General features: G+C 28.5%; 1 protein-coding gene across 2 annotated transcripts; it reads right to left on the minus strand.

The window, feature by feature from the left end:
• Nucleotides 1–8,121: 8,121 nt before the first annotated feature.
• On the minus strand, nt 8,122–10,235 carry LOC102599744 (E3 ubiquitin-protein ligase MYLIP-A). 2 transcript variants are annotated; one of them, XM_006339775.2, is made up of 5 exons: nt 10,034–10,235; nt 9,051–9,182; nt 8,893–8,962; nt 8,489–8,786; nt 8,122–8,408 (listed from the first exon to the last, which is right to left on the minus strand). In XM_006339775.2, exons 2-5 carry the CDS (start codon nt 9,129–9,131, stop codon nt 8,330–8,332), a joined length of 528 nt encoding a protein of 175 aa, XP_006339837.1. In that variant the 5' UTR covers nt 9,132–9,182; nt 10,034–10,235; the 3' UTR covers nt 8,122–8,329. The 2 variants fall into 2 exon arrangements, with proteins under 2 accessions (XP_006339837.1, XP_006339836.1); XM_006339774.2 differs by lacking the exon at nt 10,034–10,235 and having other exon boundaries at nt 9,051–9,432.
• Nucleotides 10,236–14,756: the final 4,521 nt, after the last annotated feature.

The following is a 14,756-nucleotide window of genomic DNA, read 5'->3' on the forward strand; positions in this document are numbered from 1 at the left end:
AAGTACAATTTATGTTCAATTTTTTTAATTAAATTAAAGTTAGATGAAACAATTACTTAAGTGGAGAACAAATAGCTTTGTAATAATTTATTATGCGATTTTATAATTTTTTGTTTATTTGATAAGATTAAATAAATAATTGGGGCTATTTTAATAGTTTTACAACTTATGAGATTTTTATGTTTATGAGAAAATATACAACACAAAAATTTTATATCGCAAGTCCAAACAAATCTTCAATTTCATCTAATGATTCCATATCATGATGCCGTATCATGATACCATATCGCATGGCCAAACAGGCCCTAAATAAAAATTCTCTCTCCGTCACAATTCATCTGTTCAGTAGTCAGGTTGCAAACCAACATATTAATCAAAGTTTTATCGTTTAACTTTTAAAAGGAAATCATGATAATTAAAAAAAAAGGGATAAAGTATCATTTATTTTACTCGTCTATTTTAATAAAAAAATTAGTAAAAGAATGTTAGTATTTTTTTCCAGTTTTATCCTTATAACTAAGTAATCACTTCTCAAATTACTTGAACTCTAATAGTCTTATTAAAATTTAGAGTATTATAATTAATAAAAGCAACTTAATATAAAATTATTCTTACTCAAATCTATGTTATCTTTCCTCATGACAATTGACAAATATATAGTTTTGATGTTTTCTCTAAGATTGTGCTGGTCATTTTTTTTGGTTTAAATTTTCCTTGCATATCATGTTATGAAATGCTAGTGGATTTGGGCATTTGGCATGATGTTTTTGTTGATATTGTAGTTACTTAGTAGTAGATAGTTTTGAATTTGGATAACTAGCAGTGTTTGCTCTGCTATTATTTTGTAGTGTTGCTCTTGGTAATTAATTAAATGAATGGTTAATTACCAAAAAAATTAGATTAGGGGTTTACAAAAGAGAACCTTATTGCTGAAATCCGTTCATCTACCTTCGGAATAAGCCATTTTATTTGTCCACGAAAAAAGAAGAAGCATGATGCAAGATTATATTGAAGTTACTCTCATCAAGATTATGGTGTTACATGACACATCTCTACAGTATCAAGATAAATCTAGTATAAGCATGTTTAGCGTATAAAAATTAATTTATATCCAAGTATATAATTTAACAATTTCAATCTAATTATTAGTATAGTTAGTGAAAACCATATGAAATCAAGGCGCAAATTTTTAGTAAAAACAAAAATATTACTCGCTGATTTCTTCATATTAGTCTAAGCTTAGTATAAACTATACATTTATTATAGTTAAAATTTAGTAAATCAAAAAGAATACATTACTTAAAATTTATAAACTTAAAATGTTTGAACCCGTGTAACGATAGACTGATTGTACTCCCTCTGTCCCTAATTACTTGTCCTCTTTTGAATTGGCACACCTATTAAGAAATCAATTAATGACATAGTGAATTTCCATTTTACCCCTATTAATTATGGAGTGGATGAAAAGTTCTGCATTTTTCGAAGTAATTAGTCATTTAATTGAGAGTATAATAGGTAAAAATAATTATTTTTTCTTGATTTGTCAAAATAAACAAGTAATTAGGGACAACCATAAATAGAAAAATGATCAAGTAATTAAGGACAGAGGGAGTATTTTTTTGGGCAGAGGCAAATAGGATACATTCACCCCCACTCTTTAAATGCAACATAGTGTTGTTGTCTTCATCATCCTCCAATAATATGTGGTGTCTCATTCCAAAAGTCCAAACTGGATTTGATTTGCCAAAACAAGAAATTAACGTGTCATTAATAAAGATAGCATAAATAGATGAGTTTTGAGTAGGCATGGACAAGAAAGGAAACTACGGGGAAGCCGAGTCTGGCGTCGCGAAGTGCCGTTGTGTGCCGCAATAAGGCAAGCGTGTGTCACTATCGTGGCTGCTCAAGCTTCTCAGCATCCGTTACGTGACAAAAATCCCACATTCACCCATCAGACTTTTTTTTTTTTTTTTTTTTTTTAATATTGCAGTGCCCTGTTTAATTTAAGATTAAAAAAGAATTGGGTTTCACGTTGTAAATTGTTTTTATTTAAGATTCTCTGAGCACAATAAAAGAGATTACGAACAAATTGAAGTGCTCGCCAACGAGAAAATGACACAAGTGTTCCTTAACGTTTGAGGATATGTTTAAAATACTACTTTTATGTATGTACTATTTAGGAATTTGGTCGTTTAAGTTTTGCTAAAAACCGCTCTCTCCGTCTTACTAGGAAGTTGTTATTATTCGAGTCTTCTACTTTTAAGATTAAATTATTTTTATCTTTATTAATATTTTAAATTATTAGTTAATTAGTTTGACTTGTAGTAAGTAATATTTTTCGTATAACTTTTAAATATATAAATTTTATCTTTTTAAAGTTGAATATATATCCAAATTGATGGTCATAATAAAATGTTTGACCCTGATAGTTTAAACATTTTTGGCATAAATTGATACGGAAGGAGTAACACTTTTAGTGTCAGTAAAAAACTTTTGAAAGAATTTTCGGAAACTCACATTTAGAAGTATGATTTTTGTAATTTGTGTTATTTTTTATTTATTTATTTCTAGAGTAGGCAACTTTTTAAAGTGTAATTTCTTCAAAAAAAAAAAAAAAAGTTAGCATCTTTTAGTGTTTAGTGTAGTTTTTTTGTTGTTCAATATTTTACTGGTTGACGTAATTCCCTTTGATGTTTATATCAATTTTGTTTTCCTATAAAGTTTAGTAAATATTTGGCGGAACTAAAATTATTGAATGAATATTTAAGGAACTCTCAAACATAAATGATCATTTTCTGGCGCACCAACACCGAATATTTTGCTAAAGAATTGAAGAAACAATTGTCAACTGTAGTGCAAAGGCATGAAACGCAGTGCAGCATTTACATCGTGATTCTAATTTGTAGCTAGTGCTTGTCCATGCTGCTTTTCACAACCATAAGTCACTATCATGTCCACACTATGACACAGCACCTCTGCATTTCACTACCTATATGAGGTTAAAGTTCTTCTTCTTTATTTTTTTGCTTTTTCGTATGATTATTTTCAATTATCTGGATTTATTTAGGGATGTTAAGAAATTTATCTGTACAATATTCAAGACTTCTTTCCCCCACAAATAGTGCCTGAATCATTTGCACGCGGTGACAAGATTTAAAAGAAAAAAAAGGACTAAATTGTTGCATAAACTATTTTTCCTTTCAGCTGGCTGGCTACTTGAGCATTTGTGTGTCTGTTAGGAATATTATGGAGTGATGAGACTGCTTCACTTTTAATCATAAATTTCAACTTCGAGCTATGGAGAAAATTCCATTAAGAGTGTCAATTACAGTACACAATATGAACTTAGTCAGGCGTTAATAGAACACCGGTGGAAAACCAAAAAAAGATATAATATGGGGTGGAGGGAGAGTTTTAAAGACACATGAAAACAAAGCACTCTCTTATCCCCACTAGCGAGTTACTCCACTTTTTTTCTTTGTTACGGTGTATTTGTTTATTTTGTTATAGATGCTAATTACTTGCCTACATATGATATATTATTTCACAAGATAATCCATTTATACAGCACGCAGGACGCAGCATATGCTTGGATGGGATAAAAATTGCTTCTAATTAACTTCTTTTCATCTTTTTTGGAGTATTTGATAAAATTTAGAGTGCACTGCTTTTAATTCAAAAACAATAAGTTGGGGATTTTAATTTAACAACTGTTTTGCTTTTACAAATAAATTGTTTTTATTTAATATAAATGAAATTTCAACACTTGAAATTATTTAAAAGCTACTTAAGTTGATTCAAAGGGGCTCTTAGGCATAGCTTAGCTTAGCCCCTCTTTTGTGGGTAATATACAAACAGTGGCTCTACCATTAAAGAAGAATCCTAATTCCGCTAAGGTAATTATATATATTTCATCTATTTATTTTTACTTGTCTATTTTGAACTTTGTAAATCTTTTTAAAAATTATACTAATTGAAATGAGTATTTTATCATAATACTCATATATATTAATTGATGTTTAGTACTATTAAACTTAGAAAAACGTTTTGTACGATAAAATGTTAAGAGTAAAATATGATTTTTTTAAAAATATTTTCTTGATATATTAAAAGTAGTAAAAAGAAAAAGGAAAAAATTATTTTTGAATAAATAAAAGTAAATGGAGGGAGTATGAAATAAACTATGTAAAAAGTGTCAATGGTCCATCGATATATATTCTTTTATAACTACGCTTCACGTACGAATCATGCTTGCTTCTTCAATACTATTCTAATTTGGTGGCCGCTACCACTGAAAGGTATTTTTCCTCACTTTCCTGATTTTACTTAGACATGAAATTTATAAAAATAATAAACTTTTGAATTTTGCGGCTTTAAATTAAGATTATATATCTTTTAAAAAAATTGTGATCTTAAATTCAAAAGTTGTTGAAAAGAAAAACTATTCTTTAAATGACACCCAAGCGTGTGGCCTAGTGGTTAGGGAAATGATTGAGAACTTTGAGGTCTTGGATTCAAAAACTCAGTGGAGACTAAAAAAACACTTAGTGATTCTTTCCATCTGTCCTATCTTTGCCTAACCAGAGTAACTAAGATATTATTAAAGGTTGAAATGAACGTTGATAATCCACTAGTTAACACGTACCACTGAGTTAAAGTGTATGTGAGCATCTCTCTTTATTCTCTTTTTTACTCTTTTGTATCGATGCGTGCTAAAAGCATTTCTATCTACTTTTAGATCAGTACAGACAAATGCTTGGTCAGCAGCTTTCTTCTCGTGGGATGTTTAACTTCTCAATTGAAACTTCAACAACATGCTCTATAAAGTTTCAAATATTTCACCTATGTTCACTTTTACTTATTTACCCTGGTAAATAAATTATATATTTTATTATAATACTACTGTATTAGTTGGTGTATATATAATCTTTTATTATGATACTATATTAGTTGGTGTATATATAATCTTTAATGAATTTGAGAAATAATTTAGAATTAGTCACTAAAGTGAAGAATAAAAATTTTAAAAGTATTTTTAATAGTATCAACAAGACAATTAGGCACTGCTTACCAACTAAGAATCCAATTTGGCATGTTGTAGTTCAATATTTAGAACTTGGCATCAAATAGTCATATTAACGTTTTCGCCCAAAAGTTAATAGGCAACAAACATTTCCTTTTTCATCCTAAAAAAATTAGATTCATTTTTTTGTGAATTAATAGATATACATATTATATAGTAAAACTAGATAAACTTTTTGGATACACATATGGTAGTAAATCGATGCTAATATAATTGTCTTTATTTATGTTTACATATGACAAGAATGTATACAGTCTAGTACATACATATTACATCGAGTAAGTCAGTTTTAGATATAGACAATTTTGTGATATACTTTTAAAAATACTTCTGAAATGTTGTTGATGTATGCAATAAGTGTATGTATACGTTCAATTTAATGGAGGTGATTTTGTGAGATATATACATAGTTCATGTATACATAAATATAATAAATTTGTAATTTAATATAAAGTATTTTACATTCGGTTCAAATAAATATTTTTAGTGATAACTTCAATAAAATGTAGACAAAATATGCGGTAACCATTTGCTTCATGTATTTTTTATTAATTATTATACATTTATTTGCATTTAAAAAAGAAATAAAAGAAAGGGACAATTGGCTAAGAGAGACGGAAAGTTAAAGAGAAAGGAAGGAGTTTACCTAATTGGCTAAGTTGTACCTATTTTTAGGCCTAACAAATAAGAGATAAAAAGTATTTATGCTATATAAATTACTACTATATAGCAGTTTCTTTATTTGATTGATTAAGTTATGCCTAGATTTTTAGATGTATAATTTACTGATTTTATTTTGGTTATGCCTATATGCATATTATTAGTTGATGTTGACTGTTTAGGTAAAATCCTCATCTTTAAATTGGAATTTTTTTCCCAGTAGTATTTGGGTTAAAGAGTGTTAAAGGCCCATAAGATTAAAAATCATTACGGGCTTAAATAGCCAACATTCAGGCCCACATTGACAGTTTGTATGCCAATAAACGCAAGTTCAACATTTCAATAGAACAAATGTAGTGTGTTGTGGGAAGGGGAGGCATAGTATACTAGATATCGAAAACTTTTAATATCACGATTTCAATAATATGATCTTCATTCTTCGGTATTTATTTAATTTTTTTAGTGTTCTATATTTATAAATATTTATTTCATAAATGACAAATACTATATCAAAATATATATAATTATACTTACAATTTATATGTATTAATATAGTACTAATAAATTTGTAAATTAGTATTAGTGCAAAATTAATTATTTAGACATTAATTGTTAACTACTTTATCTTGATGCAAATGTCAATTTTAGGTAGCTAATTAATGAAAGGAACTAATTATATTTTCTTTTAAATATTTGAGTATTTTTGAAAAGCTAAAATCATAATTATCTATTAGTACGTTATTACAAGTTGATATTTAACAAATGGAAAAATTCTTTTTGCCAGAAAATTTAGCCAGAATTGTATTTTACCTATGTTATTTTTATGTTTTTGAACATTTTTACCCTTTTAACTTTAATACCTTTTAATTAAAAATGGGAAAAGATCAATTTATTTTAAAATAAAAAAGATATTATAATTTTTTTAATTTTCTGGTCAAACTCTTACGAATTTGTTGTCCGCAAAATATCAAAATCAAATACTGAACTATAACAAATCAATTTAATATGATAATCATATACTTAATACTTTTTAAAAACGAAAAACTGGAATTTCTGACTCGAAATTTTCAATAATGAACTGTGCCCCTTGTTACGTTGTAGGAATTACTTTTTCCCATTTTACTACCATCCATATAGCTTTCTCAAAAAGGGCTTAAGTCATACACAGTCCCTTAAAGTTGTTCGCATATTTCACTTGAACACCTCAACTAAGCATTATACCTATTTAACACCTCTAGTACTTTGAATTGATACCTATTTGACATTTTTTGGACAATCAGTCAAAATATTAAGTGTGTGAGATACACTCGCTATGACAAATTAAATAATGACATGTGTCAGTTGAATCCAAAAAAATTATTTAAAAATATAATTCAATATGAGTGAAGAAAAATATTTTAAATAATAAAAAATAAAATAAAATTTTGTAATCCATGCACAATTCCCCTACCCCACCAAACCTTTGCCCTGCTACCCATGACCAGCCCCCACCGGCTCTTTCTCTTTTTTGTTTTCTATTCTTTACCATAGATTAACAATGGCAAATCGTTTAGATTTAAAAAAAAAAAAAAACTCTAATAGTTACCATTGTTACCAACCACCCAAGTTCTTCCCTACTACCTATCAGAACACTATTCTCCTTTTTTTTTTCTTCCTAATCTTCTAAATCAACAATGGCAAATATAAATTCTGTTTTTCCCTTCCACCGGAGCTGGTGTCGGCACCGGCGATGCCAGCAAACCATCGCTCTACCTCTTTCCGCTCTTTCATTGGCGTCGGCAGTACAAAATACACCCTTGCTATCCACTCAAGCTAAATATTCATTCTCTTTCATTTTGATAGCATGAAATTTTTTTACTCATTGTCTTCATCTTCTATCCATTAGTAACTACTTATTAGAATTGAAACAAATAATAACAAACTTTTGCCAAAAAAAATCAATTCATATTTTTTTCATGTAATAAATTGAGCTTCATCGAGATATTTGAGACGTAAATTAACATAAAAAAAATAAGAAGAAGAATGGCAAAGGGTGAGAGAAAGAGAGAGGTGGAGGGGGTGGGGTGGGGTGTGGTGTGCGCATGTGTGTAAGAAAAATGATGAAAATGGTGGAATAATAGATGTAGGGATGGGGAAGAAGACGACTGCTCCTTTTTTTTTGTTAATTATTTTTTTTCTTTTTTATTAATTTAGGTGCATAAGTTAAGGGGGAAAAATATATATTAATTTTTAATAACTCAACGTGCTCAAAGAAAGTGAATCATACGTTTTTGCCATGTCATCATTTTGTGTCTAATATGAATGACTTTTGAACAAATAGGATGTTCAATTGACACAGGGATAAGTTGAAGTGTCTAAGTGAATTATGCGGACAACTATGACTTAAGCCTTCAAAAAGGGACCCAAGTAATTAGTACCAATGAGTGTACACATAAACAAACATGTTATGTTACATCATATTTCACCTGCTCCTGTCAAATTGCAAGTCAGCAACTTGCAGTAAAAATTAAGAAGTACTATACTAATATTACCATTGTTGAATTAGAAAGAGTCAATTGCATCATTTACATAAGGGAAATACTGAGTTTATGCAAGAAGCACTCTTCTAACTCTCCGAATTACTCTTCGACAAATTGGGCAATTCTTGTTTTCTTCTTCTGTAATCCTGCAGATCAACAAAATCAATACCCGTATAAGTTTTTATACTGACAAATGCATATAACTTAAATGTTCCGTATACATTACCTCTTAGCACATGAGTGACAAGTCGCACAATGGCCACAAGGAATAAAGAAGCAATTTCGTTTATTGTCATAGCAAACTATACATATATTTTCATCATACAAATCCTCTGAGGAACTAGAACGACTGCAATTTCCCGATTCCAAATCATCTTCATCACATGTTCCGTATGTCAAAGACGCACTTGCTTTCGATATCAATCTGTCTGTTTCTCTTCTTATAGTATCATCATTTCTTGCCATTTCCCCATCACAAACTCCAAGTAATTTAATTAACAACGCCGCAACCATCAGCAACACCACTGATAAGAAAAAAAAAAGAAAAAAAAAGAACTAATTCAAATCAGAATTGTTAATTTCATAGAGTAACATCAATTTCACACATGATTTTTGTGTATAGAAACTTACGGATAACAGAGGAGTAAACAATCACATTAAGAACGTACTCTAACGCAGCCTGTCGTTGATCTTGATCTTCCTGTATTATTTCAACAAATTCGATAAACGGATGTTCTCTCTCAATTAAAGTTTTTAGATGAAATAATCAACAATTAAAAGGGGCTTACCTGATTTAAGGAGACCAGGGTGTGGTACTGACTGAAATTGAGTTGAATTGGACTTAGTCTTAGTACTTGATTTGAAGACATGTTCTTTAAGATTCTGGTTTTGCCTGGGTGAACTGCAATCTTGCCTCCTACCTGGATGTATTAATTGAGGTGTAACTGAAGGGGCATTATTTGGAAAAGAAAAGAGTTGAAGTACTGTTTAAGCTTTCGTAGAGATTACGCATATATTTATTCTTAGATGACATTTATGAAAGTTTGTAATTTTATCGAATTCTGTGCCTTCTTAATGTTCACTTCAGAGTTTAAGGCTGGCACTATTTAAAGTGAAATTCCTTCGTAAAGAAAAAGAATGTGAGCCCATTTGGATTGGCTTAGAGCCTGTTTAAATTGATTTTAAAGTTGGTTAAAATTATTTTTTAATTCATTTTTAGCCTTTAAAGGTGTTTGGACAAGTTTAAAAATAATTTAAAATTATTTTAAAAAGTTATAAATAAAAAAGTAGTTCTATGTCATTTAAGGACATAATTTAAATTACTAGTATATCTTTTACTACTATTTTTTTTTCTGTTTTAATTAAAGAAAATGACAAATATAAAAAATAAATTAAATAATTATTTTGAACAATGAAAAAAATCCAAACAACCCACTTTAGTATGAAATAGAGAGAGTAACAAGCAACATGTACTCCTTTTCATTCTACTTTACCCATGTTTAGTGGGCACTGCAAAAACTTTTATTAGAAATATATTTTATTAAATTACGTTATATAGTTATTCAATAGAAAAACATAGGAATAAGTAAAATGAAACTAAGGAGTAAGTAGGAAACTTGCTTACTTATGAAGGTGTATTTTACTAAAGTACTGAGTAACTAAATTCACATAAAGAAAAAAATATCCAAGGAAAGGGATTGTATCGCCCAAAAATTCTCCTATTACAAGAAAAAGACATAAACTTAAGTTAAAAGTAGGAAACTTCGCTTACTTGGAATAAAGCAGATCAAGTTTAATCTCTTATGGGAAAAGCATATATAGAACCAAGAAGAGAAACAAACAACTTCACTTCCCAATATTATAAAGAATCCAAACCAGAATAGCTTTCTTCTGAATTGGGAATTTTTTTCACTAAAATTCGATCCAGAAAGAAAAACAAAAGTAGCAAAACGGCAAATTTGCAAGCATATATTGCTTCACAGAGGAACCTTTTATAATTAGGAATGGTGGATAATATGTCCCTGTCAACAGACCGTTATAAGGTAGAAGTAGAATCAATTCGAGTTATGGTGGAGTAGTAATTAATTTTTAAATAGAGATCTTGAGTTCAAATATATCGAATATGGAGATACTTTTTTTTTTTAACAGAGTGCTTGGAGCAGTTAATATATTTTTAATTAGAGACCTTGACTGTATCGAATACAAAGTTGCTTTTTTAACGGAGTGCTTTACTCCTAATGTAAGACGTTTCATAAATTCAAGTTTAAAAGGCTCCGATTCAAATATCGAATGAAATAAAAAAGTAAAAAGAATTTAAAAGGCTGGAGAAAACACAAGCTTGCTTTTCTTTGGGATTATTCCTTTACATCAGCTTCGAAGAAAAAAAAGGCAGTCCTCTTCTAAACAGAGCAATTATTTAATCAAAATAATATTCCGATAATTTCTCTATTTTAGGTGGAAACTTAATTTAATATTTTTGACTTTTGAGTCGTAACTGCATGTCCTTCCTTTTCTTACTTATTGATCTGAGTTGCTTATCAAACGGATAATTATGATTAATCTATTAGTTATTGATTTTAAATATATTAATTAATTAGTCAATTCATAAGATATTGATTAACAATTTTTTCATTATTATTATTTGTAATCAGCACGTCTGCATAAAATAATTCTCCGTGATAATATTTAGATTAGTCCAATCAATAAATTCTAAGCAACACAGAATGGCAGACAGGTACCATTTTCCTTTTTGTACAATAACAACACACACGAAAAAAAATTAATAATTTAGAAATGGTCCTACTCCACCATCAGTGTTCAATTATGATATTTACTAGACACAAGCGGTCGTGTTAATACAGATTCAATATCTGTTATTTTTTTTTCTCACATTATGTGAAATAGATATAATTTAAAGAGTCAATTAAAATTTAATATGATTTTTTTAAATATTTTTAATTGTTAATGATTATAATTTATAATACTTTTTACTTAATTTTTAAACGATACATATTACTTCTCTTGTCTCAATATATGTAACACAAATAGAATTTCAAGAGTCAATCAAATGTTGTTAATTATTGAGATTTATAATACTTTTTACTTAATTTTTAAACGATACATATTACTTCTCTTGTCTCAATATATGTAACACAAATAGAATTTCAAGAGTCAATCAAATGTTGTTAATTATTGAGATTTATAATACTTTTTATGTAATTTCCAAATTAAATAATACATGTTCCTTAATTTATCCTATTTTATGTGAAACAAATATATTAATTTTATGAATCAATCAATTCCTTTATAAGCAATTAAATTATTTATATCTTTTTTTAAAAATAATTTAAGTTGTCAATTATCATGATTTATAGTATTTTTTTACACAATTTTCAAAAATAAAACAAACAAATTAAAACGAAAAAAAATAATTAAATATAGAAAAAGCTGTCAGGCAGGCATGTCGGCCATGACCTGCCTGGTCATCCCGTCTTATATATTAGTAGGGGATATGGAGGGCCGAGGCCTTGGTTTTTTTGTGTCATCAATAAAAATATTTGAGAAAAAAAGGTTAATTACTTGATCGATTTAAATATAAACATAAATTGGGCTGTTATGTTCTCTTCTTTCTTTTCATTTGGTTAATAAGTTTGCGGTTAGAATAGTGTAAGAAAGAATTTACCCACACTCGTTGTCTACACCTGATGATACTAATCGAACATGATCATGCTTTATTTTGGTCCTTAATATATTTTACTTAATTAAAATAGTCTTTAATATATAACAAATGTGTTCATTTTGATCCTTAAGATATTTCCCTTGATTGAAATGACCCTTAGTGCATGACAAAAAGTGTTCATTTTGTTTTTCTCTCTCTAAATCTAACAAACTTATCTTTTAAAAAACTGTTAAATTTTACTATTCACCTTGTGTGGCTAACAAAATTTACCCTTGTTATCTTTTTTTATACTCATTTTTGTTTTAAGCAAGAAAAAATAATAAATTTTGTTTGAGAAAGTAAAGAAAATAGTATTAGATTTCATTATATCAACGGTGAATTTTGTTAGCCACGTGGGGTTCATAATTAAATTTAATAATTTTTTGATAAATCTGTTAAGTTTAGGATAATGACCAAAATAACACATTTGTTATACATTAAAGATCGTTTCAATTAAGTCTAATATGTTAAGGACCAAAATGAACTCATCTATTATACATTAAAACCATTTTAATCAAGTGAAATTTATTAATGGAAAAGGCATAGATTCCCCCCGAACTTGTAGCGAAAAGTCAGTTACACGCTTAAACTACCATGATGACCTATTACACACCTCTACTATTTAAAAGTGAATTTATTTACCCCCTAAAGTTGACATGACAAAATAATAATACTTAAAAAAAAACATGCGCGTCAGATAATTATTAAAGTAAAAAAAAAAATTAAAAATCAAAATATTTCTTAAACCCCACCCCCACATCTCTTCTTCTTCACACCCCACCCTCCTCTTCTTCTTCACACCCCATTAAGCTTAAAATAAACCAATAAGAATAAGCAACCAAGAAATAAATTACTTCCAAAAGGAGTAAAACTTTGGGAGGTTTCAATTGGTGGGGCTTCGGCGGACGTTTTTGAGTGTTGAGTGATCAATTGAAAATGGGAAGAAAATTATTTTCTATTATCTCTATTTTTTAAGAAATCTCCATGAAGAACATGAAAAAATAACAAAGAATGTATACCCAATACAACTACAAGCCGCAACAAATAACAATGAAAGCTTAGTTTCCATGGCCAATCAATGGAAGAAACTGAAGCAACCTTCTTGTGGGTACATTTTGGAATGGAAGAATTCTTCCACTCCACGAATCAATTCCAGATTGCGGGCAATTTTCCTTGGTGGTCATTGCTAAAAGTTTCTTCTTTACCATTTTGCAATGAAGAAGATATAATTATTAGAGAATTTTAATAACTGATTAGGAATTAATTAGTGTAAAATATAATTAATAAAATAAAAGTTAAGTAATAAAGAAAATAAAGTAAAAAAGATATTAAAAAATACAATTTTTGACATGACGCTGACGTAGCGCTGATGTGGCAGCGAGTGTAATACACCACATACTATGAGAGTGGTGTTGCACATAGCAAGGTGGTATTAAATTCACTTTTAAATAGCAGAGGTGTGTAATAGATCGTCATGGTAGTTTAAGTGTGTAACTGACTTTTCGGTATAAGTTCAAGGAGAAATCTATGCCTTTTTCCATTTATTAATGACCAAAATAAAATATTACTCACACATAAGGACCATTTTGTGATAGTAATGTATACGAAGAAATGTGTCATGTATATACTACTAAATTGCTACATTTTCAATTATTTCATACTTTTTTCTTTGTACAAACTATGGTATGGATTGATGTAACGATTTTAGTAAATAAAAATTATTTTTTACGACTTTAATGTCTGTTTAATTTATTGATAGTTGAAAAGTATATCTAACTTCTCCGACAGAAATTAATTAAGGCACTTTACTAATGATGGTACCCATCATGATTAGCTGATCAATTTAGCTTTCACGCAAAGCAATCTCCAACTATTTAGACAACAATTTATTAATGTAAAGGTAAAATCTAGGTCCCAAGCAAACTTAATTCATACTCCCTCCGTCCATAATTACTTGTCCACTTTTAAATTGGCACACCTATAAAGAAATCAATTATTGACATAGTGAATTTACCATTTTACACCTATTAAATTATGAAGTGAATGGATTAAAAAATTAAGATTTTCAAGAAAATTGTACCCTTTTTTCAAAAGTAATTAAATTGAGGATATAATAGGTAAAATTATTTTGTCATTTCTTGATTTATCAAAATGGACAAGTAATTAGGGACAACTATATAAGGAAAAGTGGACAAGTAATTAGGGACAAAGGGAGTAGAAAAATGTCTTTGGTTGTTGTGTTTTTTTTCTAAATATAAGTGGTTTAAAAAATTTCTTTCATCTTATATTAATGGTTCATATTATTAAAATTAGTTGTCTCAAATTACTAATCAGTTTACAAAGTCAATAGAGAATTAATTATTATTTTTATTTTATTCTTTAATTTTTTGAAAAGTGTAAACAATTTGAAAACTTCCAAAAGAAGTTTTAAAGAAAAAATTAGTAAAACTATCCTTCTTGTGGGATATGTAAAAGAAAAAATGAACAATTAATATGAGACGAAGATAGTAGTTATCATTTCAAAAAAATCTAAATATAATTACATTCTTTTCTAATAAGTGGTGTATTTAATCGTAATATTCACTAAAGAAAATTACTTACTCATGGAAAGTAAGCTCATTATTTTAACTAAAATAACTTAGCCTAATAAATGTCTTTTTTTTTTTTTGCAACTTTGATAGTTTTTTGGTTATGTAAAACTCTCTTTGGCTTAATAAGGCTAAAATTCAAAGGAAAAATTTCAGAATTTTACTTATTATTCCCTCCGTCCACTATT

Source organism: Solanum tuberosum, unplaced genomic scaffold (assembly GCF_000226075.1).
Source record: "Solanum tuberosum cultivar DM 1-3 516 R44 unplaced genomic scaffold, SolTub_3.0 scf00012, whole genome shotgun sequence".
NCBI lineage: Eukaryota > Viridiplantae > Streptophyta > Magnoliopsida > Solanales > Solanaceae > Solanum > Solanum tuberosum.